Here is a 26,449-nt window from a genome sequence, read left to right on the forward strand (position 1 = left end):
AAGATTATCCCTCTGTCAACCAAGGTATTCTCAACTAGAGATATGCATGGAACTGGTTTGGACTCTTCAGTTTGAATTTGAACCAGCCAGAGTCTGGTTCCGAGCCTGCCTGAACCGGGTCTGGTCCAGTTCAACCATCAAGCCAGGCTGAACCAAATCAGGGGATATACTTATAAAGGGGAATCAGGTGAGGATTCCCCTTTACAAGTACAGGGGGTGGGGAACCCTTTCACAGTTAAGGGGTGGCCAGGCAGGGGTGGCAAGTGAGTAAGTAAGCTGTTTACTTGGCCAGAATTTCTGTCTGAGCTCGCCCGCCCAGTGGCCACAAGCAGTGCACTCTTTCCTCTTTTTACCAAGACACTGGCTTGGCGGTGGCTCAGTAAAAAATGGAGGGAATGCATCGTTTGGGGCCACTGGGAGGGTGAGTGCTGGCAGCCACGCTGGCCAGGTAAGCAGCTTACGTACTCACTCGCTGCCCGCACCCAGCCCTCTTATCATGCCAAACTGGTTCGCCCAAACTGGGCCTGGATTGGTTAGATCACAAACGGAACCACCCCCGGTTAATTCTGCAGTCGAATTGACAAATTGGCCCTGGTTCAAGGTGAATCAGTTCGGCATGAACCATTAGTGCCTATCCCTGGTGTGCACTAATACACACCACATAGGTTGCTCAAAAGCTGGTTTGAAATGGGTCTAATAGTTTTAAGTACTGATATTTGTTTTTCTTTTGGGAAATGGGTCACACTCCCCTGCAGATATACCAGGAATGATTGGGCTTCACAGGTCAATGTATTAATAGTTTCTAGGTTTCGCCACAACTATTCCTTTTCTTTTTATTGTTAGCACTTTGTATTCTTAGCTTTTGTACACACATTCAATGAATACTACCCTTTTATTGTAGCTCACAGAGTTGCTCTCTCTGGTGAGAGCAAAGGAAGGCCAGCTGCAATCTTTCCATGCTCCAGCCACTTTTTGTGCTGATAATAGGGATCACTTAGCCAGACAGTTCTTTCATTTGATAATAAAAGAACTTGGAAGATGTCTTTTGTTACACTAAGAATGAAGTACTGTAACTCTGAGTGTAATGTCTAGCTACAGAATTCACTTTGTATTAGAATCACAATCAGGAACTAAGATGACAGCTTTATTATTTCAGTTTCAAGAAAGCATACTTAAATACAAGCATGCACTGTGTAACAGTATAACCTCACAATATAGAAATTTAAGCACACAGGTAATTTTGGGGCCTGGACTGCCCTGCCATGAGCCCCCCCCCGCCCCGCCCCCAATGCAAGGCCCCCTGACACCTACTTTTGGGGGCCTCCTGTTGTGGCGAAAATTCCAGCCACCATGCAGCCAAGGGGTACTGCTGGGGGGTGAGCCAAGCAGTCTTTCTCCCCGCCCCCAGGTGGCGGCTGGAGCGACGGTGGGCCTGTCCGTTCGGCCCAGCGTCTCTTGCTGACTGCAAGGTGCACCTGCGCAGTTGAGAGAGATCGCCCCAAGCCTGCCACCGGGGTGGTGGTGAGGACTGCTAGGATCAACCCCCGGCAGCCACCCCATGGCCACGCGGCAGCTGAAATTAAAAGAAAATGTAGTTTAAAGCCACTATACTCAATGAGATGATAACTGCTTCTACAAAAAAAATTACTTAACTTTCTCACAAGATTTTGTTCCTGAATCAGTATAAATAATATTGGGCTAACACATTGCTGAGGGTCCAACTAGCACCAAGACACCACTGGCAGCTGGTGGTTCCTGGGACTGGGGTGAGTGGTGGTGAGGCGCTAGGCAGGGCAGGTGATGAGTGGAGGCACAGGTAGTGAGAGGTGGAGCCAGGACTAGGTGGGTGCCTTAGCAATAACCGGCAACGTTTAGATTTGTAGCTAACAGGTGGGATCAAAATACAAACACACGCACAAGGGCACAAGGACTGCTCGTCAGCAAAGATACACAGAAATACAGAAAACATCCATTGCTTTATAGTGCTAAACAAGACTACATCAGTGTATAGATTTGTATATAAAACAGCAGGATCAAAACACAAGCGCGCATGTGTATGTGTGTACACACACACACACAACTGTATACGCCACAAATAAAGCACAGACCAGCTACAAAAGGCTGTTTCTGTGGAGAGTAAATGCATTCTGAAGCCACCAGGGCATCTCTGTCTGCCTGATTATTTCAAAAATGAATATTGCTAATAATAAGTAATAAGAAAAACGCTGAGCAAGAGTGGTGCAGAGGTTAGTGTGCTGGACTAGATTGGGGAAATCCAAGTTCAAATCCCCAATCAGCCATGAAATTTACTGGGTGACTCTGGGACAGTCACTTATCTCTCTGCATAACCTTCCTCATGGGGCTGTTGGGAGGATAAATGTAACCATATGCACCACTCTGGGCTTCTTGGAGAAAGCACAGGCTATACATGTAAAAGTAAATAGATCTATATAAGCCACAAGTAAAGCAGAGACCTGCTACAAAAGAGGAGAACAAATGCATTCTGAAGTTACAGGGGCAGCTCTGCCTGCCTGTGATAGAAAAATCACAGGTTTCAATAATACTTGCTGCAGCTATGAACCATCTCCCGTATCTTAGAGGACACAATGGAAAGCAAAGATGCATTTGGACACCCTGTCCCTACTCCATGCCTGCTGAACAGATGGGAGCTGCCACACTGCCTGCCTTGGGTGCCCACCAATTAGCCTGTGTGTCCATCCTAGTAAACAACATTTTTAAAAAACTGAGATCACTTCCTTAATCCTTACATAGGAACATAGGAAGCTGCCATATACCGAGTCAGACCATTGGTCTATCTAGCTCAGTATTGCCTTCACAGACTGGCAGTGGCTTCTCCAAGGTTGCAGGCAGGAGTCTCTCTCAGCCCTATCTTGGAGAAGTCAGGGAGGGAACTTGGAGCCTTCTGCTCTTCCCAGAGCAGCTCCATCCCCTGAGCGGAATATCTTACGGTGCTCACACTTCTAGTCTCCCATTCAAAGAAACCAGGGTAGCCCCTGCTTAGCTAAGGGAACAAGTCATGCTTGCTACCACAAGACCAGCTCTCCTCTCCTTGTCCAATGAACCATAACCCCCAATGGACATATTAATGTTACAGATACTGACCACAATCCAGAGGAAAACCTAGTTAGCTCTCTGATGATTGGATGCTTCTGAGTAGCCCTCTGGGCACTCTGATTGGCTGCCTGAGGAGTTAATCATGCTAGTCCCTCTCTGATTGGTTTATAGCAAAATCCTAGAACTGCCCACGTTGCAAAAATGAAAGTGAGCATGCTTATTGGCTCCTGCTTTATTAATATCAATATTTTAAAAGATCTGAGGCTTTTCATTTGTGAGTTGCTACTGTGACCCACCTCACAATTCTTTAAGCAGGGCTGCAGGCAAAAGCAGCAGGAAACAGCAGAGAGAGGCAGCAGGCACACAAAAAGGAGGCAGAAACAACATAGCTTACTGAGAAATTTAAGGTGAGTGCCGCCTACTTTGCCCATAGATAAGATCCGACCTTGCAAGACACTAAAAGAATCACTCGTGAATCAATTTATTTTGTTTTCCCCCCAAAGTAAAATAGGAGCCCCACCCCCTCCAATCATGGAACAGAAGAAAGCTCTATTACATCCAAAGGATTTACTGAAATTGTTTAGGACTGACCCGCAGAATGGGCACAAAAGGGCAATTATGTCATCCCTGTCACCGAAGCACTGAAATAGGAAAATATGCATTTGGCAAAATTCTCCCTTTTATATAACTCATAATTATGCATGCATTCCCAAAATATGAATCTGACATCCTTGCACAGAACTACAGTCATTTCACACTCAAATAAAAACATAAAGAGCTGGCACATGATTGATAATTAGGGTAATAATTCAAACTAGCTGGGCTGGGTGCAGAGCATCTGCACCCCGAGCTGGCCAGCCCACCCACCCGACGCTGCCTTTTTGTCCCTCCCCCCATGGGGCTTTCTGGTCAGTTGGCCGGCCCACTTCTTCTCTCCCCTGCTTCTTGCCCACCCACCCCCACCGCGTTCTGGCAGCAGGCCAACTTTTTCTCCCCCCCCCCCCCGCCGACTGTCCTCCCTGCTTTCTGACCGGCCGGCTTCTTCTTCTCCCTCACCCACATCCCCCCCCCGGCACTTTCTGGCTGGTGGTCCAGCTGGCCCGCTTCTTCTCTCTCTCCCCCCCCCCCGACTGGGCTTTCTGCTTTCCAGATGGCCACTTCTCGGCTGCCCACCCTCCCTCTGGCTGGCTGCCAGCTGCCCCTGCCTTCTCCACCCACCTGTTAGTTCTGTTGTTGTTTTCCCAGCCAGCCGGCCATTGGTCGGCAGCCGCCATTAACTCCTGGGCCCACTGGCTGGCTGCCGCCATTTTCGTCCCCTCGCCCATCCCCAAGCTAAGAGAGCTGCCAGGCATGGGATTAGCGACTGGTACGTTTAAGAGAATTATATATAAAGAAGATTATACATAAAGAATATAGGCATATTTTAAGCAAAGCAAAACATTAAATACTTAATGAAGATCGAAATGGCAAGAACTATTTCTATTTTCATAAATGCTTTCATAAAGTATTTCCTTGAGTGAAAATCCTTTGATAAAACATAGCAAAAACTAAGCAAACTTACACACACCACAAAAACTAGCTCCAGACTGGCCCTTAGCAACCACTCTTTGAAAAACAATACCACAGAGAGTGAATTTGTTGATCAGTGACAAGCTAGAAGTAGATGCAATTTTTATAGCATGAACTCATCCATCTACTGAACATTCAGGTACTTATGCTTTTACTCACTCAGGCATGTTAAATTTCTTCAGTTTTGTCTTGTAAATTTGAATGTTTCTTATGCAGAAACATAAAATGAATATGAATAAAAGGTATAGCCATCCTTGTTTTAAATGACAAAGTATATCTTTTCAATCCAAATGTATACCTTCATCTTTTTTAACAATATGGAACTGAACAGCCTAAGGCAGAAAGAAGCTGGATACAAGCATAACTGGTTTTGAACTTAATGTCAGCAGGTACTTCATTATTAAAGATCCTTCTCTAAGGGGACACACACACACACACACACACACACACACACAATCAACTCTCATTATCTTTCTGCAGTGGAATGGGCACTGCAGGATTCACATGGTGACTGCAAGAATGAGCAACAGGGAGATTGAGCAAGAATGCAAAATCAGGGCTGTGCACAGTGGCTAGTATACATTCATTTAAAAATGGGCTTAGGGATATCAGCAGATGTATTGGTTGTTCTAATTTGACCCGGCCCTATGAAAGGAACTGGGTGATAGAGCACATGCCTTCGATACATAAAATCCAAGGTTTAATATTCAAAATCTCCTATTAAGGGGCTAGGAAAGACTTCCGTTTGAGATCTAGAAGACCTACTGGAGTACACCTCCTGGATGCAATAGTTGAGTCATTATAAGGCAGCTTCATTTGCCTCCGATATGATTCAATGCAAAGATAAGACGCTAATACACCATCTAACTAAAAAATGTATTTCAATAGGAGGGCATCCAATAATTTACAGTTAAACAATAAGGAGCTCAGGAAAAATAGCTACTATGAAGGCACTATAAGAAATGAAAACCACAGTTGAGGAGCCTGCCATATTTAGAAAATATGTAAATATTTAATATTTAGAAAAGGCTAATATTTAGAGTTCATGGTACTCTTTTAGATGTTCATAGCACTCGCGTATAATAGAACTAATATGTTTGGTTGTTTATTATTATTATTATTATTATTATTATTATTATTATTATTATTAAAAATGTTAATAATTAAAAAACAAAGCTTATACTGATTTGCCATATCCATTTATCAATCCTTTCAACCATTATACGGCCCTTTCTGTTTCTGCTCTCCAGATCACAATAAAAAATCAGGATGCCCTAGTACTCCCTAGTGTGTCTTTTAAGTTTGGTTTGTATTGGATTGTAAACCAATGAGTTTTAAAGAGGTGCTGCTTATAAGATTGAAGCCGCCCATGCCACTAGTTGCGGCACGTGGCTGCTTTGCCCCAGCCCTCTATGAGGGCACGAGACTTCCCGGTATCCCCTGCAGCCATTGGCTGAGAGGCTGCTGGGGGCGGGGTCAGGCCAGCCTAAAAGGCCCGGCAGGGCCATTCCTCAGCAGTCTCACTGAGAGCAGCAACCTGGCAGCTTCGCTGGTGCGGCTCTTGGGAAACGGGAGCCACGTGGGAGCAGGGACGATGGGGGTTCCCCAGAGTGGCGGCGAGCGGCCCAGCGAGAGCGGCCCAATGAACAGGAAGTGTGCTGGTCCTGCTGCAGTCCTCCAACCATGTGGACGAAGGGGGCTCCGTTGTGGACATTGACTGGGGGAAAGAGAGGTGCAGTGGCCTCCCGAGCAGGCTGAGTCATGCTTTGGAGTTTTTAAGCTCCTGGGTATTGGCGGTGGGGGGGCACCTGGGAGACCTGGCAAGCTGGGTGCGGGGTGGGGTATATTACCGGCCTGGCAAGGTTTTTTCCTGGGCCTTGGGGCTTCTCATTGAGGTTTTTTTTTTCCCTGCCCGGCGGGGCCCTCCCTGTGGCATCCAGAGCTCTTAAGCTCTCAGGAATTGGCTGTTGGGCCTCCGAACTCCTAGGCTATCAGAGCTTTTAAGCTCTGGAGGACCTACTGGGGGTGGGGTTGGCCTAATCTTGGCCTGGTGAGCTGGATGCGGGGTTGGGCTTTTTTCCGGCCCTGCCGGGGTTTTTAGCCTCAGGCTAGTTGCCTTGGCCTCCCTCTTCCGGCATGCCTGTGTCTTTGGGCCCAGAAAGGGCTAAGGGGCCACATAGGTTGGCTTATTGGGGAGTGCTTTGGTCACATTCACACACACAAAGCCTCCTAAGAAGGCTGCAGGGAAGACCGGGGGTAGGCCCATCAGGCCTCATAGACCACAACCACCTTCCCCCTTCTCCTCTGATGATGAACCAGATATGGGTTCAATGTGTGCCCTCTGGGCATGTTTAGAGGCCCTGGGAAAAGCCAACAAGAAAGCCCAGCAGGGCATGGAGGGTGGGGGTTCGTCCAGTGTCCCCTCCCGCCCTCGGCAGGAGTCCAAAGTGACAAAAAAGGCCAAGCTAATTCAATCCTTTCCTGATCACTTAGCAAAGCTTGAGGGGGGTGGCGTGGTGCCCGCGACCACACCAAATCCACCTTCTGTGATGGTAGACCTGACCAATTAGAGGGCGAATCCTTCTTCACCCCCAGCACAGGATTCCAGCAGTCCTGGGGAGTTGGGTGCAGGTGAGGTGAACTCCAATGGCTGGCCTTGGCCCCTGGGGCCATTTGGCTTTTATCCACTGTTCGGACAATATCCCCCTGGGTTCAGTTGGCAAGGGGGGCAGTGGGGTTTTCCAAGTAACCCATGGGCAGGGTTGGCCCAAGTATGGCAGGGTGGTGGTTCCTCCTCACACAGGGGTTTAGGCAGCTCCAACTTGGGGGAAATGGCATCGGGATGGGGTTCTGAGAATTATCCACCTGGGGGAGTTTCTTTGCCCCTCAGTGATCATTTGCTCCCTGCAACTAAGGAACGGATATGGAAGGGGAAGTATGTAGACTTATTTCAACTTTTATCACGGGAACCTGAAGTGGTGCCCAAGACCCATAGAAAGGAACTGGGATAACTGGCTGTCTGCCTACAGAGTTTTCATGGGGATGTTTATGCAGGTGCAACCTGCTTGGGGCCTTCATTGATTAAATACCTCGATATTATTCACCGGGCCTAAAGGGACTTCGCGGGCAATGCTTGGCTTTGCTATGACCAAGCTTTTAGGATGAGAGCTGCCTTAGAACCCATCATCGGGTGGGATAAGCAGCATCAGGAGCTCTGGCTGCAGATCATGGCACCTTCCCGGCCCATACAGGGCGAGTGGGCAGACAGCGGGCACCTTATAACCAGAGCCTTTGTCTTCAAGGCAAGGAGCCCGGGTGACACCACCCTCCATTTCTGGGTGCGCCGTATGTTGGAGGGCTGCTCATGGGCCAGCCTGCCTGTACCTGACGCCCAACATTATTGAGGCTCTGATAGGTTTTCTGCCCTTGGGCTGCGTGTCCTCCTTTGAAGTCTCCCTGTTTCATGCAGCCATCATCATGGCCTTCTTTGGGGCCTTGGAGCTTTTTGTTGGAGGCAGAGCAGGGCCTAGGGAACGTGTGGTGCAGAAGAGCAATTTGGTCATCTCTGCCCAGCATGTGACATTGAAGCTGTGTTACTACGAAAATGACCAGAGGGGCCGGGGGCAGCTGGTCACCTTGCACCAGGTGGCAGGCATGGTGATTTGCCTGGTGGCTGCCCTTGAACACCTGATTGATTGATTGATCTTATTTATTATTTCTCTATGTAAACTGCCCTGAGCCCTTTTTTCGAAGGGTGGTATAGAAATTGAATGAATGAATGAATGAATGAATGAATGAATGAAAACTATGTCTCCATGGCCGGGCCTGTGCCGGGGTGCCTGTTCCAGCATGATGACGGCTCACCTCTCACCCAGTTTCAGCTCTGGGCTCAACATACCCTGAATGTTGTTCAGTACTACAATGTGTACTAAAGAAAGGGGGCTGACCCGTGAAGGTTTTTTCTTTGCACCACTTCCATATTGGCACAGCATCCACCGCCGCCAGACTGGACCTCACAGAACCCGTGGTTCAGAGAATGAGGCGCTGGTGCTCCAAGGCCTATAAGAATTATGTGTGGGATGTTAATATTTGATGTTTACCTGTTCTCCTTCTCTTGACAGGTCCTGCTAGGCCACAGCGGACTGCCAGGGTGTTAATAGTGGGACATGCTATTGTTTTTTGGGCCCACAAGAGGGTCCGAGAATCCTGAGGGGGAACTCAGCTTGGATTGGGCAGCCTAGCTTCTATTTCATGGATAGGCAGGATGGGCATGGTTTTCGCCCAGCTCTTGCCAGTCATTCATGAATTCTTGGCTACTTCTTCGCCCCCTGATGTCTTCCTGTTGCACTTGGGGGGAAATGATTTGGTGGATAGGACAGGGAAGGCCGTGTCCCAGCAGGCAGTCAGGGATATTGAAACCATTAAGAATAACTAGCTGGGCCGAGCACAGAACATCTGTGCTTCCGCCAGCCTGCTTCTCGCCCCACCGCCTGCTTCTACCCCCTACCGCCGGCCTGCCACCTCTTCCTGCCTGCCTGCCCATTCCTGGTGGCTGGGCTGGCCTGCCAGCGCCTGCTCCTGGCAGCCCCCCCGCCTCCTCCTCCTGGTAGCCGGGCCAGCACAGCCCGCCGCCTCCTGTTCCCGGTGCCCGGCCCACTGGTGCCTGCTTCTTCAGGTGCCCGGCCCGCTGCAGCCTCTTGTTCCCGACAGCAGGCAGGCCTGGCCTGCCGTTGCCACCATTGTCGCCCCGACCCCATCACTATCCCCCAAGCAACTACTCTTGCGAGAGCTGCCATGCATGGGATTGGTGATGGGTACACCTAGGAGAAATAAATATATAGATAGATGATTATCACATTTTATGTATACTTCTGGTTCAAAATGTATGTGTATTTCAGATTCAAAACACACAATAGATGAGATAAACCACTTTTATTGTTATTTTAAAGGCAGCAAACTATTTATTTATTTATTTATTTATTTATTTATTTGATTTATATACCACCTTACAAGAATGGATCAGGGCAGTTTACATCAAAACAAACACAAAACAATTAAAATCAAAACTGAATTAAACAAAATCACTTAAACATTAAAATAATTAAATTAAAATAATTTAAAACCAACAAAAAATTTAAAACCATGAATCTAATTAAAAGCCTGGGTGCATAAATGTGTCTTCAGTGCCTTAAAAAGTTGCCAGAGATGGAGAGACTCTTATTTCAACAGGGAGCACATTCCAAAGTTCAGGGGCTGCAATGGAGAAGGCCTGTCCCTGAGTAGCCGCCAAACGAGTTGGCAGCAACCACAGACAAACTTCTCCAGATGATCTAAGAGGTGCTGGGGCTCATGGTGAAGAAGACATTCTCTTAAATACCCAGGGCCTAAGCTGTTTAGGGCTTTATAGGTAATAACCAGCACCTTGTATTTTGCCTGGAAATGTATCAGCAGTCAGTGTAGTTCTTTAAACACAGGAGTAATATGGTCTCTCCTAGATGACCCAGAGACCAACCTGGCTGCTGCATTCTGAACCAACTGTAGTTTCTTGACTACATACAAAGGCAGCCCCACATAGAGTGCATTGCAGTAATCCAGCCTAGAGTTTACAATCATATGTACCACAGTTTTGAGGTTGTTCATTTCAAAAAATGGACACATCCTGCGTATCAGCTAAAGCTGATAAAATGCACCTCTGGCCACTGCCTCAACCTGGGCCACCAGGGAGAGGCTCGGATCCAGAAGCACCCCAAGACTGTGCACCTGTTCCTTCTGGGCGAGCATGATCCCATCCAGAACCATCAGATAAAAATAATCTCCCGAGTTCCGACCCCATGCAACAAATACCTCTGTCTTATCTGGATTCAGCCTCAGTTTGTTATCCCTCATACAGCCCATTACTGACTCCAGACAGGCATTTAGGGAAGTTATGCCTTCTTCTGATGATGTTGACACAGATAAATCGATTTGGATGTCATCAGCATATTGATAATACCTTGCACCAAATCTCCTAATGACCTCCCCCGGTGGTTTCATGTAGATGTTAAACAACATCAGAGACAATATGGAACCATGAGGGACACCATAGGAAAGTTCAGATTTGGAAGAACAACAGTCTTCAAGGGACACCATTTAGAATCTGCCCGTGAGGTAGGAGTGGAACCACTGCAAAGCAGTGCCTCCCACCCCCAATCCCCTCATATGTTTCCGAAGGATACTATGGTCAATAGTATTGAAAGGCGCTGAGAGATCCAAAAACACCAACAGAGTTACACATTGATTTTTAAGAAAATGGTCATTGCTTACTTCTCAAAATATTTACAGTGATTAAAATAGCATGAAGGATGAATTTGCTTACAAATTACAAACTTACACACTTTTAACAAACTTTTTTTGTCTTTTTAAAAAGTTGTTGTACACTGCCCAGAGCCTCTGGATGGGTCAGTTTATAAATGTAATAAATAAATAATAAATAATTACATTATCTTAGATAATGATTCAGACTACAAAAAATAAAATCACTAGCGGAGGACATGACCTACAACTATGAATGGAAGAGAAGACTAGGGGCATGTGCAGACCAAACATTAGTGATTCTGTCCAGGTTTGGACCAAACTGAAGGTCTGCGAACTGCTTCAGTCCAGCTCAAGCCAACCGTGAACCATTCAGCATGGTGTTGCCTATCACGCATATGGTGAGTGCCCAAGGCATATTGCCACCATGCACGGGCTGCTGCGGGGGAGTGCCATCACACCAAGAAGCTGCCTGGAGCTGTGTTACCACTAGTAAGGACATGCTTATTACTTTGAAAGGTTCCTCTCACTGCCCCTCTGGCGCCACCCTTAAACTGGACCGAACTGGTTTGTGACCTGTCTTTCAGTCGAACCATGAACCCTCAACCAAGACTAGCATAGGGTTCAAGGGAACTTCATCTCTCCCTTCCTATCCCAAACCTTCATATTCAAATATATGGTTATTTTAAAATTAGAAATGTATATCGGATTACTCACCACCCAGGGCTTGTCACAGAAGTTGTAAATTGATTCTAGAGAGTTGACACTTGGGATGCCAGCATAATGCATCCCAATGATTAAGTTACGGAAGTCTTCATTTTCTGCCATGCTGAATGAGTGTTGTCGAACAAGAACAAAATCAGGCTTGAATGATCTAAGGAAAATTAAATTATTAGAAGAAAATATTAGTTTCCTTTAAAAGGAAAGAAATGTGAGCTACTAGGTGAAAGAAGATAGATTAAAATAACATTTACAAAACAAATGTTGAGCAAAAAAAGGAAACATAAACCCAAAAGTCTTTCTTTCCAGACTTCATGTAGTTTTATTTAAGATTAAGGATGCAGTCCCACTGTAATTCCATTGAATTCATGGATTTTTCTCAGAAACATGTGCTTAAGATTGGAATGCACATCCAAAATTAAATTATCAGGTAGCTCTTATCATGATAAACTGCATATAGTTCAGGGCTGCACAGCTCTGATCTAGCAACTGTCTAGTCCTACCATCAACAGCATAATATATATAGGGTGGGTCTGGAAGCAGTGACACTGTCAGGGATATGTCAGAATATGAGAGGGCACAATCCCAGTGAGCATCGTGTCTGAATTTGCCCAATTCCAGTTCCCAAGATTCTCCACCCAACATTCTTCTGACTTCCATACCCAAGATCTGGAAATCAGGTGGAGAATCTCTGTAGACTGTCATGCAGAGAGTGTAGGAACTGGACTTGGGCAGGTTTTGTTGTCACCCCGCCGGGAGCACACACTCTTGCATCCTGACATATTCCTGATATTTTCCCCATTTCCAGATTGGCTGGTGGTTGTATGAACCTTCCCATAATCAGTCAGATCTTTATTAAAGTTAATGGCCAGCAACAGAACAGAAAAGAAAAATATACAGTTGTACAAGTAATTTGAACATTTCTGACCATTATTGTCTAAGCAGAAGCTACGAGAATACAATAGGGATGTGTGAACAGGCTCAAAATCGAGCCAGGTCACACTTGAACCAGTTTGGTTCAAAGGCTTGACCTCGAACCGAATCTAACACGGTTCAGTTTTAGGTCGAGCTAAACCAGGCCAGCTGGTTCAGAACAGGCTCAAAGCCCTACCAACAAAGGGGAATCTGGTGAGGATTCCCCTTAACTAGTAAAGCGGCAGGGACCAGAGGGAGTTCTGTAACCATAGAGGGGACTCATGGGAATGAATAGAAGTACTTACAAATTGTGCCAGTGTGGTGGTGATTGTAAGGGGGAGATAGTGGCAGGCGGCGGCAGCTCCCCAGCCCCCAATGGCCTTTACCCGAGTCTCCTGGGCTAGCAGTGACCCATTCTGGGCCTCTGTAGAGGCACGAAGGCCATTTTTGGGACCTTTGCGCATGCGCACAGGCCATTTACCTGACCACAAGATTGAACTCTTTCAAGCAAGCCAAAATTGGAATATGAGCCTGGATTCCTCTTTACAAATATGTTCCCTGGACTGGCCCACCAACCGGTTCAGTCCAGTTTGATGACCAGACTGGACCTGGTTTGGCAGGCCTTGGAACTGGACTGGGCCAGTTCAAATCCAGTTTGTATTCTAACCAAACTGGTGAAACTGATTCCGTGCACACCTGTAATGCAAAGCTACTGGACCGGGTCATATGATCAGTGAGACCCCGTTTGGGGCAGTGAGCGGGGAGGGAGCCCTGGGCGGCTGGATTGGCAGCCCACACAATTGCCAGCTCCATGAGGGAGCCGGCGGGGGCTGGGGAGCTCAGGGGCCATGCGGCCCCCAGAAGCCCCAGTATGCCTTGCGCGAGTGCACAGGGCATACTGAGGAGACCCCTCGAGTTGGGAGGTGACTTTTCGCCTCCCCTCCGGGGGTCTATTCACGAGTAGCCATGCCATGGAGCCGCACTGCAGCTACTCATGATCAGATAGCCCAGGTTTGCGGAACGCTTGCTCTGCAAACCCGGGCTAAGGGGAGGGGTAGTTGAGCGGGTTACCCGCTCTAGAACCACCAGGCTCGCAGCCAAGCCCGGTGGTTCTCACAATCAGCAAAAATCGATTTTTTCTGATCGTGGGAATAACTCCACTGTCTGCTAAGATCTAACATGTCCTTGATCATCTTTATACCATTGAGACTCTGTTCTTCTTATAAGCAACCCATTGCCCTCCCCAGCCACTCCTCTTACTAAATCATCATGCAAAATGTTTCCATAATACCTTTATAAATACAATCATGGTTTTTCTCAATTTCTGGCCTATATCTAGTCTAGTGCTGCATCAGTGTAATCCTGCTGCAATAGCACAATAGCTTGCTGCAAAGCACAAAGTCTTTGTACAATAGCACAAAGACTTGCAAAAATGGAATTTGGGTCCAGACTAGTCCTTTTGTTAGCAGAAGATGCTGACAACTTGCACAGGTGGTTGCGCAAAGCATTGCACAACTAGGTTACAACCTTGCATATGTCTTGGAGAAGATCTTCTACCAGCAGTTTTGCAACACCACAGAGCACAACAATTGTGTGCAGCTCCACAAACTTGAGTGTGGATAATGTATCTCACTGAGCTATTGCAGCGCTAGTCATAGGAACATAAGAACAGCCTTACTAAATCAGGCCCAAAGCCCATCCAGTCCAGCATCCTGTTTCACACAGTGGCCCACCAGATGCATCTGAGAAGCCCACAGGCAAGAAGTAAGAGCATGCCCTCTCTCTTGCTGTCGATCCCTTGCAACTGGTTTTTGGAGGCATCTTGCTGCTGAAGCTGGAGATGGCCTATAGCCACTAGACTAGTAGCCATTGATAGTCATGTCCTCCGTTAGTTTGTCTAAGCCCCTTATAAAGCCATCCAAGCTAGTGGCCATCACCACATCTTGTGGCAGAGAACTCCATAAATTATGCGCTATGTGAAAAACTACTTGTTTAGTTTCATGGGATGACCATAGTTCTAGTGTTGTGAGAGAGGGAGAAAAATTTCACTCTGTCCACTCTTTTCCCTCCATGCATAATTTTATACACCTCTATCATGTCTCTCTGTAGTCGCCTCTTTTCCACACTAAAAAGCCCCAGATGCTGTAGCCTTGCCTCATAAAAAAAATGCTCTAGGCCCCTGATCATCTTGGTTGCCTTCTTCTGCACCCTGTCCAGGTGTAGAAGATAGCAGACCAGTGTTTTATAATGTTATATAATTAGGGTGAGCAGTACAACTTTTAAGGAATTTTGCTCCAGTTCTAATTACTGTTGATTAGCTCTAAGTGTACCACTAATGTGGGGAGAGTTTCCAATGGAGCAAAACAGAGGGAGGTTCCCCCTGCCCCCGCTCCTTTCAATATGCCAGCCCATTATGGGGATATGATATGATATATGATATCATACATACACACACACATAAGAGAGGTGTACATACACACATACATAAGAGAGGCCTTCCATTTCCTTTAATGGTGCAGCAGGGAAATGACTTGACTAGCAAGCCAGGGGTTGCTGGTTCAAATCCCCGCTGGTATGTTTTCCAGACTATGGGGAACACCTATATTGGGCAGCAGTGATATAGGAAGATGTGGGAAGGCATCATCACATACTGCGTGGGAGGAGGCAATGGTAAACCCCTCCTGTATTCTACCAAAGACAACCACAGGGCTCTGTGGTCGCCAGGAGCTGACACCAACTTGACGGCACACTTTACCTTTATCATATCTATACTGCATCTTTATGAATGCACCAAGATAGAACAAAGTTACTGTTGTGCCCTATGGGGATTCCTGCATGAATAATTGCTGTGCCCATAGTAGGACTGATGAATCCATTGGTGCAACACATTGGTACAACAGTAGCATCTGTGGGAGTCCTGCAATTTACTTCAAACTAGCATGGACTGCACCTAATAATAAGTGTACCCAGGTACAGAGATTTCATTTATAATGAATCATCTGTTCTGCAAAGACAGGAAGTTTTCAGTAATATTAGAGGCAAGTCTCCACAAATATTGACTTGCCTTTAAAGAAACAAACAACTTTAGTTGAATAACTTAACAGAAGAGCCAAAGTACTAAGCATTTCCAGAAAACATTTTTATTATTTGAAAAACAAACTTACCTACACTAAGTTGATTTCATTACTACTGCTTGTTACTAAGGGGCTGGTTCTTTCACTACAGATTCCACAGCTGTTGAAACACAGCACACCAGATGCTAATCTAATTTATGGTGATTACAACTCAAAATAACTCTCCTGATGCTAAAAATAAACGGTATAAGCAAAATACTAATAAAACTCAGCATTGTATTACATTTTATGATTGTTCGGCATGCTTACACAGATTAACTTGTAAGCCTTGCAACAATCCTCCAAGGCAAGTCGTATTATTATACCCACACTGCAGATGAGGGCAAGGCTCAGAGAAGGCTTGGTGAAGTCCATCATGACATTTCTTGGCAATAAGCTTTTGAACCAGGGTCTTTGCAATTTGTAGCACAGTCCCTTAGCTACTCTCTTAAGCTTAGCTAGTCTCTTAGTTTGTAGTAAAGTCTCTTAGCTCTCCAGAATCATTTGAGAAATCAGAAACTGATCCAGATTGGAAGGGTGCTTATTAGGTCTTCAGGGATATCTAGTAGGCCTGTGCAAAGATCTGGCCTTGAAGTGTCAAAGCCAAATCACCTGTGCCTCAGCCCTGGCCCCACACAAGGCAGCTGCTCCCAGTGCTTACGTCAGTGCACTATTCTTCTGATAGAAATCATGCAGAGCCCCAGTAACATTGTGGGAACCTCAAGGGATGCCATACAACATGTACTCTTTCCTAGTGCTTTCCCCATATAGCTCTATGGGAAGGGCTACAATTTGAGGCATAGGTCTAATATTAGTGGTGGTCGTTATGGGTGGGACTGGGGGTGGTGGAAAATGAGCCACAGCTGCAGCTTGTTCTCACTCTTCTTGTCCTACCCTGACTGCCTTGCTCTCTCTCAGCTCGCCCAGCCACAGCATTAACCCAAGGTGTGCGGACTGTCATTTACCAGGAAGCTTTTCACATGGGGCTTTTGAAACCCTTTAATTCGCATATCATCCGGAATGAAGCGGGTACATTCACATATCAGCTAGATTTATCCCAAAGTCCCTGAGAGTTATCGGGGAGCAGTTCACACACAATTCGGGTTTTTCACTGCGTGTTAGAGTGCAGCCCAATTTATATCCGGGGTCAAAAAAAATACACTATTTGCGGTGGTTTTTTGGGAGAACTTCGAGTTTGCAGTAAAGGCTCCCCATAAACCTGTGGGTAAAGGTCCCAGGTTGGGGACTCCAATTATGGTGAGGCAAGGTAAGCGAGAGAGAGCAAGAATGAGATGCAGCTGCAGCTTGTTTTCTGCCCACCCCAGCCACACTTGTATGGGCCACCACTGCCTAGTATTTAGCTAACCAGTTTTGAAACAAGACACTGAAATAGTTCAATCCTTGGTCTGATCCAGCAGCATCCTTCTTAAAAACAATACTTCGTATTTTCTTAGCACTTCAGAGAGTTGAAACCATTTCATATGCACAATCCTTTTATTTACTGTATTTATTTTTACATAATGCAGCTCATGAGGGTTCAATCTGCAGTATAATTTTATTTATTTTTATATATTTAATGTTTTCTATACTGCCCTTCCAGAATGGCTCAGGGAGGTTTACAATTAAAATGAAACTATTAAAATCAGTTAAAGATTAAAACAGAAATTATAAAACAGCATAAAACAACAATTAACAATTAAAACATCATAAAACAACAATTAAACAATCAGAACAATTTTAAAAAACCCAAAAAAACCAGGTTACAATATTTAAACCATTTGCAACTATTTAAACATCCTGGAAGGCCAGGCCAAACAGATAGGTATTAAGGGCTCTCCTGAAGGCCAATAAATAATTCAAATTGTGGATTACTGCAGGGAGTGCATTCCACAGTCCAGGAGCGGCTACAGAGAAGGCCCGTTGCTGAGTCACCACCAAATGAACCGGTGATAACTGGAGATGAACCTCTTCAGATGACCTTAATGTGTGGTGGGGGTCACGCAGAAGAAGGCGCTCTCTGAGATAGCCTGGACCTAAGCCATTCACGGCTTTAAAGTTAATAACCAACACTTTGTATTTTGCCTGGAAACATATCAGCAGCCAGTGCGACTGTTTCAAAACAGGCATAATATGGTTGCCCCAGAGACCAATCTGGTTGCCACATTTTGAACTAGCTGAAGTTTCCTAACTATGTACAAAGGCAGCCCCACGTAGAGCGCATTGCAGTAGTCAAGCCTGGAGGTTACCTTCTGATGCACCACTGTTTTGAGGTCGTCCTCCTCAAGGATTGGACGCAGTTGTCGAATCAGCTGAAACTGATAGAAAGCACTCCTGGCCATAGCCTCCACCTGAGATACCAGGGTCCAGGAGTTCTCCCAAGCTGCACACCTGCTCCTTCTGGGAAGTGTAACCCCATCCAGAACAGGGAGATCTAACTCACCCCTTAGATTCTGAGCCCCTACAATGAGCACCTCCATCTTGCTTGTATTACTATCTGTAGGCAGGCATTTAGAGAATGAACACCAGCAGATGAAAAGGAGAAGTAGATTTGGGTGTCATCAGCATATTGATAACATCCAGCATCAAGCCTCCTAATGACCTCACCCAGCGGTTTCATGTGGATATTAAAAAGCACTGGTGACAGAATGGAGCCCTAAGGACTCCATATAATAGCTCCCATTTTGAGAAACTGTCAACAAGCTCCACCATCTGGAATCTACCCGAGAGATAGGAGCAGAACCACTGCAAAGCAGTGCCCCCTATCCCCAAATCCCTCAGGCGATCCAGAAGAATACCATGGTCAATGGTATCAATTGCCGACGAGAGATCCAGAAGAACTAACAGAGTCACACTCCCTCTGTCAATTCTCTGGTAGAGGTCATCCAATCAGGCTGAACACAGCTGTCTCAACCCCATAACCAGCCCTAAAGCCAGTTTGAAATAGGTCTAGATAATAAATTTCCTCCAAAACCACCTGGAGCTGGTTGGCTCTTGATCATCTTGCCCAACCAAGGGAGATTGGAGATTAGCCTATAACTATCCATAGCTAAGGGATCCAGTGAAGGCTTCTTAAAAGGAGGTCTAACCATTGCCTGCATCAAACATGGAGACACCCTCAGCGATGCATTTATGCTAGACAACCTCCAATAATCTAGACCACTAATCTATAACTAGACCACCTCCAATAATCTTCCTGCTAGATAAAAACAGCCAAGTCGGCAAGGATCCAAAGAACAAGTGGTAGGCTGCACCGCCCCAGGCAGCTTGTCCACATCCTCAAGAATCACCGATTGAAACTGTGTGTGATGTATGCGGCATGCACACAGCCGTGGCGACAGACGTGTGTGCGCCGCAACGGGCGCATGCGTGGTGGCAACTTCCCCTTTTTCCGGGCAACGACAGGGCCATGGGCGGCAGGGAGGAACTCTGCTGCCCCTAAAACTTTGCTCTGGATTGGAGCACTGGAGGGGGGAAAGCGGCGGGAGGGGTAAGTACTACCCCCTCCACCCTTAAAGCTAGACACCCCCCAGTGCCGGACTGCGCCTCCGTGGTTCCGTGCACATCCCTACTCAGCATCAGTCCCCTATCTGCAACCGGGGATAACATGACTTACATGACTTACCTTACAGAGTTGTTGTAAAGATTATTGACGATGTATATGAAGCAAGCTTCACGTGCTTAAAGAACTATGTGCATGCTAAACTATTAATATTGTGGACAGTGAACTCTCTTTCCTTTTATCATCTCCAGCAGTATAAGAAAAAGCTACACCGTAGCTACACAGCACATTTGTCAAAGATTCTGTTTCATTTCCTCAAACTGTAAAAGTAAGGTGATCAATTCCAACATTTCTATCCCAACATTTCTAGAAAAAATAAATTTCTTCCAGATTATGCAACACTTTAACAAGCATATTGACCTGTATTCCATCTAGGACACAGCATGATGAATAAGATGAAAGAACTTGCTTGTGTGTTTGTAGATTTCCAAAGACTGAAAGTTTGTTTTTAGATTTCCAGACTGAAGCTGGAGTCTTGAGTTGTCCAGACTCAAGAACATTATCTGGTTACACTAGAATGTAACCCAGGGAGTCTGGCCCAATTTTAAATAATCCAAATGTAGACTGAAGCATGGTTTAAACATGTTTACAGCCTGAATTCCAGTTGTGCTGCTTTTAATGGTTAAGAAATAAACTGGATGTCTTGGGTGTTCCTTCTTACTCAAAGACAAAACAAATCTTCTACTTGTTCAGGTTCAGGGAGAAAGTAAGCACATTCTCCTTGTCTAACACAGTCTAATATTATTTTATTCCACTAGAGAAACACTTCTTTGAAGATGCTGTAACAATGGAGAAGACACTTTCCACAATACTACAGCTGCGATCTTTGGGAAGATGGCTATAAAAGACTGTTGACAGAAACTGAGTAGGTATTTGCATTCTAGATGTCTATTTTTCTGCTTCAGCTATTCAAGGCAATCCAGATACTGATGGACAGATGTTGTAACAGCTGGATACCGAAGTACAACAATACTAGTGGCAGGGTTTAATAAGATAACAAAACAAGGTAGCCAGATATGAGAATTTTGGCTGCATGAGTGTAATCTACAACTGCAGGCCTCATTAAAGTAAAATACATATAGAAGTAAAAGGCTATGGCAACTTTTGCACATAACACTGAACTTGAGGTGAACAAGCCCGAGGTTTGATTTCATAGTTCTCCGAATGCGTGAAACCATGGTTTTGTTACAAGAGCGACCTGAGGTTTCCCTCCCCAAGCCATAATTTGAACGTTCAGTTTGTAGTGAGTTTCGCTGCTTGAACCTTAGATTTGAAGGCAGCATCATGTCATCTGAATTCTGCTGCTATTATTGGGCGGTGGCAGCTCCCCAAACCATAGAGAAGACGGCTCAGAGCAGCCCAAAAATGTGTCAGCTGTATGACTGCCATGGTTCTCACTGGCTGCCTCTTGGAGCCTGCTCCCTGCTCCCCGCCTTCTCCTTTCTCCTTCCGCTACTGCCTGGCAACAGGGATGCTGTGTCCCTCCAGTTACAGCATTTAAAGGCATATAAGCACATTGAAGGATGCCTACAGTCTGCTGTGTGCTTTGGGACTAGGGTACTCCATGGCATGAAAGGAATGCCAAACGGGAACAATGACACAAGCAAAGGTTCTCCTGTGATCTATGAAATGGGGTTGGCGGCTTTGTGGAGTGTATTGGGAAGCAGGGGCGTAACAAGTTTGGCTTGGGCCCAGAGACAAGTTTTTAAAATGGGCCCCCACTACCACCCATCATCCGTCACCGCCTTCCTCTTCTCCTCCTGGCCCAATGTAGACTCTGCTAACTATCCCAACTAGTTAAAAGGTGTAAATTACAGCACAGCAGAACCAAATTTATTGACTGCCTGACTCCCTTAGACTTAATTACACAGCATGTAATTAATCTATGGAATTCTCTGCCATGGGATGTGGTGATGGCCATTAGCTTGGGTGGCTTTAAAAGGGGCTTAGATAGATTCATGGAGAACAGGTCTATCAATGGCTACTTATCTAGTGGTGATAAGCCACCTCCAGCCTCAGAGGCAGGATGCCTCTGAATACCAGATGCAGGGGAGCAACAGCAGGAGAGAGTGAGCATGCCCTCACCTCCCTTGGGCTTCTCAGAGCCATCTGTGAGAAACAGGATGCTGGACCGGATAGGCCCTGGGCCTCATCCAGCAAGGCTGTTCTTATATTCTTATGTACTGGGCTTTTTCCTAGAGAAAATCATTGATAGAAAGATAGGGAGAAGTCTGTGTGAGGGTAAGACACACAACTGATTCTTAATAAATATGTAGTACACACCGTAGTGACAAATATTGTTACAGCAAAAACTACATGTTTTTAAAAGAAACAATAATATTAAAGATATTATTATCTTTAACAACAACAGCAGGGTGGGGTGGGGGGAAAACACACACACACACCCCTAAAAGCCTGGCAGAATAGATAAGTTTTCAGAAGTTTCTTAAAGGACAGAAGGGAGGGGCATTAGGAATCTCAGGAGGCAAGGTATCTCAAATAAATGTGGGGCTGGGTGAGATGGGATACAGAACAGGCAGAAAGTAGATTATAATCATGCAGGAAATGAAATGACCATGAATGGAACCTTGCACAACTACTGACCTTTCTCCAATTTGGGAGAGCTAGGAAGAGAGGCTTCTTCTCCATCATGTATACTTTTAAAAGACCCATAGGATCTCATGTGCCAAGGACAGGTCTGTAATGTTTGAGTGATTTCTCCACTCTCTTACCTAACTTTGCATGTTAAGTGATTAAGAGTCAAAGAACAGTCTTGGATGTTAAAAGGGGGTTGATAAACAGAGCCAAGGAACTGTGAAAAGCGCACACTTGTCACTCTTCCCCTGTGTGTGCCTCCTGTTTTCCTAACGGGGGGGAGGAAGGGGGAGCAGAAGGTTGCAATTAAAAGTGAATAAAGGCCCTTTGTGACACTCTGCTTCCCCTTCCTCCCCACCGCCCTTTAGGGAAACCTCCTCTCTTCCTTGCTCTCCTCTCCAACTGACCTCCTCTCTTCGTTGCTCTCGGCAGCGTCAGCGTCCAGGAAGCAGAGCCGTACCACCCAATCATGTGCCTGCCTTTCCTTTCTTTATCATGTGGGGCGCTGCCCGCCAATGTACGGGCAAGGAGAAGGAGCTGACAAGGGAAAAGGGAGGGGGGAAGGAGGGCAAGAAAGTATGGCGCGCTCACATGAACATGGAGGGAATTTTTTTTAAAAAAATAAAATAATTCAAATTGAAGGAGCTGCGGCAGGCGCTGGTGAGGGGAGGCACGTGACATGTCTCTGGAGGGCCCCCTCAGAGGCCAGGGCCCCTAGACAGCTGCCTCCCCTTGCCCGATCATAGTTACGCCCCTGTCGGGAAGGAAGGTAGGGGGACATGGGAGGGGTGGCTTCAGATCCATAGGAGGAATGCCTTGTTACTAGGGACCATGGGCAATCAATGTTCTTGTACTGATGCCTGGAGCAGAAATTGCCAGGATTGGAGGTGGAAGCAGATGTGGTGAGAGCTGTTGCAGTCTATCATCACAATAGGAAGCGAGGGTCTCAGTTCTCCCTCTATTCTCTCCCCTTGCCAAGAGACCCTTCCCCTCTTTGTCAAGCTTAAGCAGAATGAATTTTTTGGGGGGGGAGGAAACTCCCCAGCAGGTGTGGATGTAATCACAAGGTGCATTCAGTCTATCTTTGAACAGTTGGTAGGAAAAGAGGGGCCCGATCCTCTCTTTCGGTGGGGGGAAGTGTGTCCCAAATCTGTTTCTCCCCAACTGGGGAAGACAGTTTGTCTTTCCCCAGGGAGATTAAAAGAGGATGCAGGGATCCTCATATTAACCAATAAATAACCATTTATCTGGCTATCTATTTATAATAATGACCGGGGGGCTGGCAAGCAGATTTCCCCTAGGGAGAGTCCCCTGCAGCTCTCAGATTGCCATCAAATGGTGGGGTATGCGTCAACTCAGGGATCGCCGGGTGGGGGTAGTATCATCACCACAGCCCTTCCCAATGCTGCAAAAGCAATGTAGGTGCAGAAATCCCCCCCTCCAATCCCCCCTCTGTATATATAAAACATGAGAATACTCTGGAACAAAGGTGAGGGTCACATGCCAGTTGCGGGGGAGTAACAGCAGGAGAGCGGGCACGCCCTCAACTCCTGCCTGTGGCTTCCAGCGGCATCTGGTGGGCCACTGTGCAAAACAGGAGACTGGACTAGATGGGCCTTGGGCCTGATCCAGCAGGGCTGTTCTTATGTTCTTATGCCCTTGTGAGGAGCCATCTTTCCGGGCAGGTAACATCTCCCAGAAAGACCATTGCAAATTAATTTGCATGAGATATGTTCTGGGTTACAGGAGCAGCTTAGCAGTTGTGTTACGAGATAACTCTTTTAGATGCGCTGCACCATGCCCGCCCCCTAGCCAGCAAACCTGCCCCCAGTTATCAGTTGCCATTCTTCGTTAATCTCCCAAGGCCCTGTTGCTACCTGAAAGTTCCCCTCTCCTTTCTTGGGCACCAGTTAGTTCGCTTCTGCATGATTCTGTGGCTTGGAAGTTCCTGCAAGGGCATTGTTGCAAGTGCAGCGTGGAAGGGATTAAAATGTCTTCGCCTTGCCAAAGGTGGCTGTCAAGGCTGAAAATGCACAGTTGCACAGGGAACACCCCCTCTAAGATCATGTCCAATGGCAGCCACCTTAATAACATCCTGATGCCCTGCCTGCAATCTGGCAATGCAAGTGCCCCTCAGCTTGTTGGAATTTGGCCTCGGCCGGCCAGGAAGTGGGAGGGTCTTCTCTGCCCAGAAATTGGAGGTTGTCGGACCACGATTGGATGATTGTCTGTGGGATGGTTCAAGAATTAACCTTGGCTTCGTCAGCCCATAGTTTCACATTATGTCATAAAGTGGCCCATGTCTGCAGGGCCTATCTACTACCCCATATCAGTGGCTCATCAAACACATACAGCAGTGATGCAAGCTATCCTCAAGCAACTGCTTCCTCTTTGCTTATCAGCCTATGTGTTAGAGGAGACAGTAAGAAAATGGTAAAAATCTTAGAAAAATCAATGCTGTTACTCGAGATTTCTTAAACCACATGACCTAAAAAAGGATTGGAGGAGTGCCCAGCCAGGGTTGGAGAGCAATTTGTGTACATGATCAGTAGTTGTGTGTTTGTAAAGATCAAGGTATGAGGAGGGGAGAGTGATCGTGTGGGAGCCAGGAACTAGACAAGATAGGCATGGCCAACCCACATTCTGTCCCCAGCATTTTATTGAGGGTGGACAAAATACCATCCTAAGCAACACTCTGCTCCAACACAATCACTCTCCCCTTCTCCTACCTTGATCTTTGCAAACATACAACCTCTGATCTGGAGCACACATGGCTCTCTTACCTTAGCTGGGTGCTCCTCCAACTCTGTTTAGGGTCATGGGAACAGCCCTATTCTGTTTTAACTATCATTTAGGTTATTGAGAACTATAGTTGGGGCCAGTGCTTACAAATTCTTTAAATAGGCTCTGCTTGGATGCATCATTTAGACCAATGGTCTGAATCAATATATGACAGCTTCCTATGTTCCTATCACTGTTTGAGAAAGGCTATAGATTTGATTTTATTATAACATCCTTCCTACTTGCAAAGATCAAATCTTGAATAGATTACCTTTTCTCTCCCCTAATTTAGTCCCTGAATTTTCAAGAACAGAAAGGCCTTCCTACACAGTAATGCATTTGCATAGCTCTTGTTTATTTCAATAAGCAAACACAGGAAAGTTTCCTGCTAGGTTACATGTCATATTAATTGAAGTGGAGTGTTATTTGGATTTTCTGACTCAGACACCAGCAAGATGTGTTCTGCAGAAATGCTTTTACATTTAAGGGTGCTAAAATGTTTAGAAGAAGATGGAATCTCTGAAGTATTTGCATAATATGACATGCGATGGATCTTGTTCCTCTTATATTATGAAAGCAGGTTTATGTATATGCATGTCATTGAAGGATCTTAATTCTTGTAAAGACAATAATTCATGATCATACTTTCTATTGATCTGTGTTCATTTGAATTTTGGGTGGGTGGTCGGTAGGAACTTACCTGACAACTTGAGTGCCATTTCGAAATGCTTGCATGTCTACTGCGTAATTGCCATCAGCATGAGCTATCAAGTTGACCTCAGAAAATTGTGCCTGTCAAAAAACAAAAGAACCTGTATACATAAACCTGTTAGATTGCATTAGTCATATTTTTAAGCTGCTACACTATTAGGCATATTGGTTATCATTCATAGCTCCACCTTTAACAGCTGCATGGCAAGGAGAGGTTAAATGGGTAAAACCTTTGTCAGTGCCAAGCATGCCAAGAATAATTGCAACAGAAACATTTTTTCAAGGAGATGATTTAGTAAAACAATTTTGGAAAAACTGTTCTTATGAAGGCCAGAAACAATAAAAAGCTTGTTCAGAAGTTGAACAAATCAGTTAAAACAGATCATCATAAAAAATTAACTTATTCTAACTTCTAATTTAAAAGTCTGAGATAGTAATATCAAGAATAAAATGCCTCAAGAAACAGAAGTTTTCAGAGGACATATAAAAACAGGAAGAGAGGGGGTTTGACAGATTTCCCCAGGGAGAAAATTCCACAATTGTGAAGCCACTACCAAAAATGCACCTGCCAACTAGATCTGAGCTAGTGACAGGCCAGAGAATGGAGCCTGGGAAGCTAATCTAAGGGATCAGGTAGATCTATGCGGGCACAGACAACCCTTAGGATAAGCTGGTCCTCGTTTCAACACTCTAAAGTGAGCTTGGAAACTAACGTAATCGTGTAACTGTTGTAGAGTTGATGTACAATACACAGACTGTTGAGCACCTACCAGCAACTTGATGGCCATAAATTTCCAAACTGTCTTGAAAGATAGTCAACATCTAGTCTGGATGAAACCAGTGCATGAATCACCAAAGTCAGGTATGGTTTCCCCAGGTATGGTTGCCGTCGGCCGTTATATATAATCCATGTTGGTTCATCATAAGCACTTTTTATAAAAGGTTAGATATAGCTGAATGCAAGAACTTTCAGGGTAGTTCCGAAAAGTGTTCAACTTCAGAAGATAGTCATGGAGCCGCCAGTGTACAGATTTTTAAAAAATATAAAAACTCTATTATACTGCTTTCATGTAAACAGATATTTAATTTTGTTGTGACCCACTAGCTTACGATCGATTGC

General features: G+C 45.7%; 1 protein-coding gene and 1 long non-coding RNA gene across 2 annotated transcripts in view; one reads left to right on the forward strand and one right to left on the reverse strand.

Annotated features, from left to right (window-relative positions):
- The window catches only part of SYN2 (synapsin II), a 354,597-nt gene that overhangs the window by 151,820 nt on the left and 176,328 nt on the right, over positions 1-26,449 (reverse strand). Inside the window, exons 3-4 of the mRNA XM_053292837.1 lie at positions 25,319-25,410; positions 11,653-11,809 (exon numbers count right to left, since the gene is read on the reverse strand). Coding sequence (XP_053148812.1) covers positions 11,653-11,809; positions 25,319-25,410 — 249 coding nt within the window. The remainder of the gene's footprint in view (positions 1-11,652; positions 11,810-25,318; positions 25,411-26,449) is intronic.
- LOC128343569 (uncharacterized) lies at positions 3,355-26,223 on the forward strand. The gene is made up of 3 exons (XR_008315592.1): positions 3,355-3,482; positions 20,001-20,107; positions 26,064-26,223. It is a non-coding gene; the product is annotated as an uncharacterized LOC128343569 (long non-coding RNA).

The sequence above is a fragment of the Hemicordylus capensis genome, chromosome 2, assembly GCF_027244095.1.
Source record: "Hemicordylus capensis ecotype Gifberg chromosome 2, rHemCap1.1.pri, whole genome shotgun sequence".
In the NCBI taxonomy this organism is placed as follows: domain Eukaryota; kingdom Metazoa; phylum Chordata; class Lepidosauria; order Squamata; family Cordylidae; genus Hemicordylus; species Hemicordylus capensis.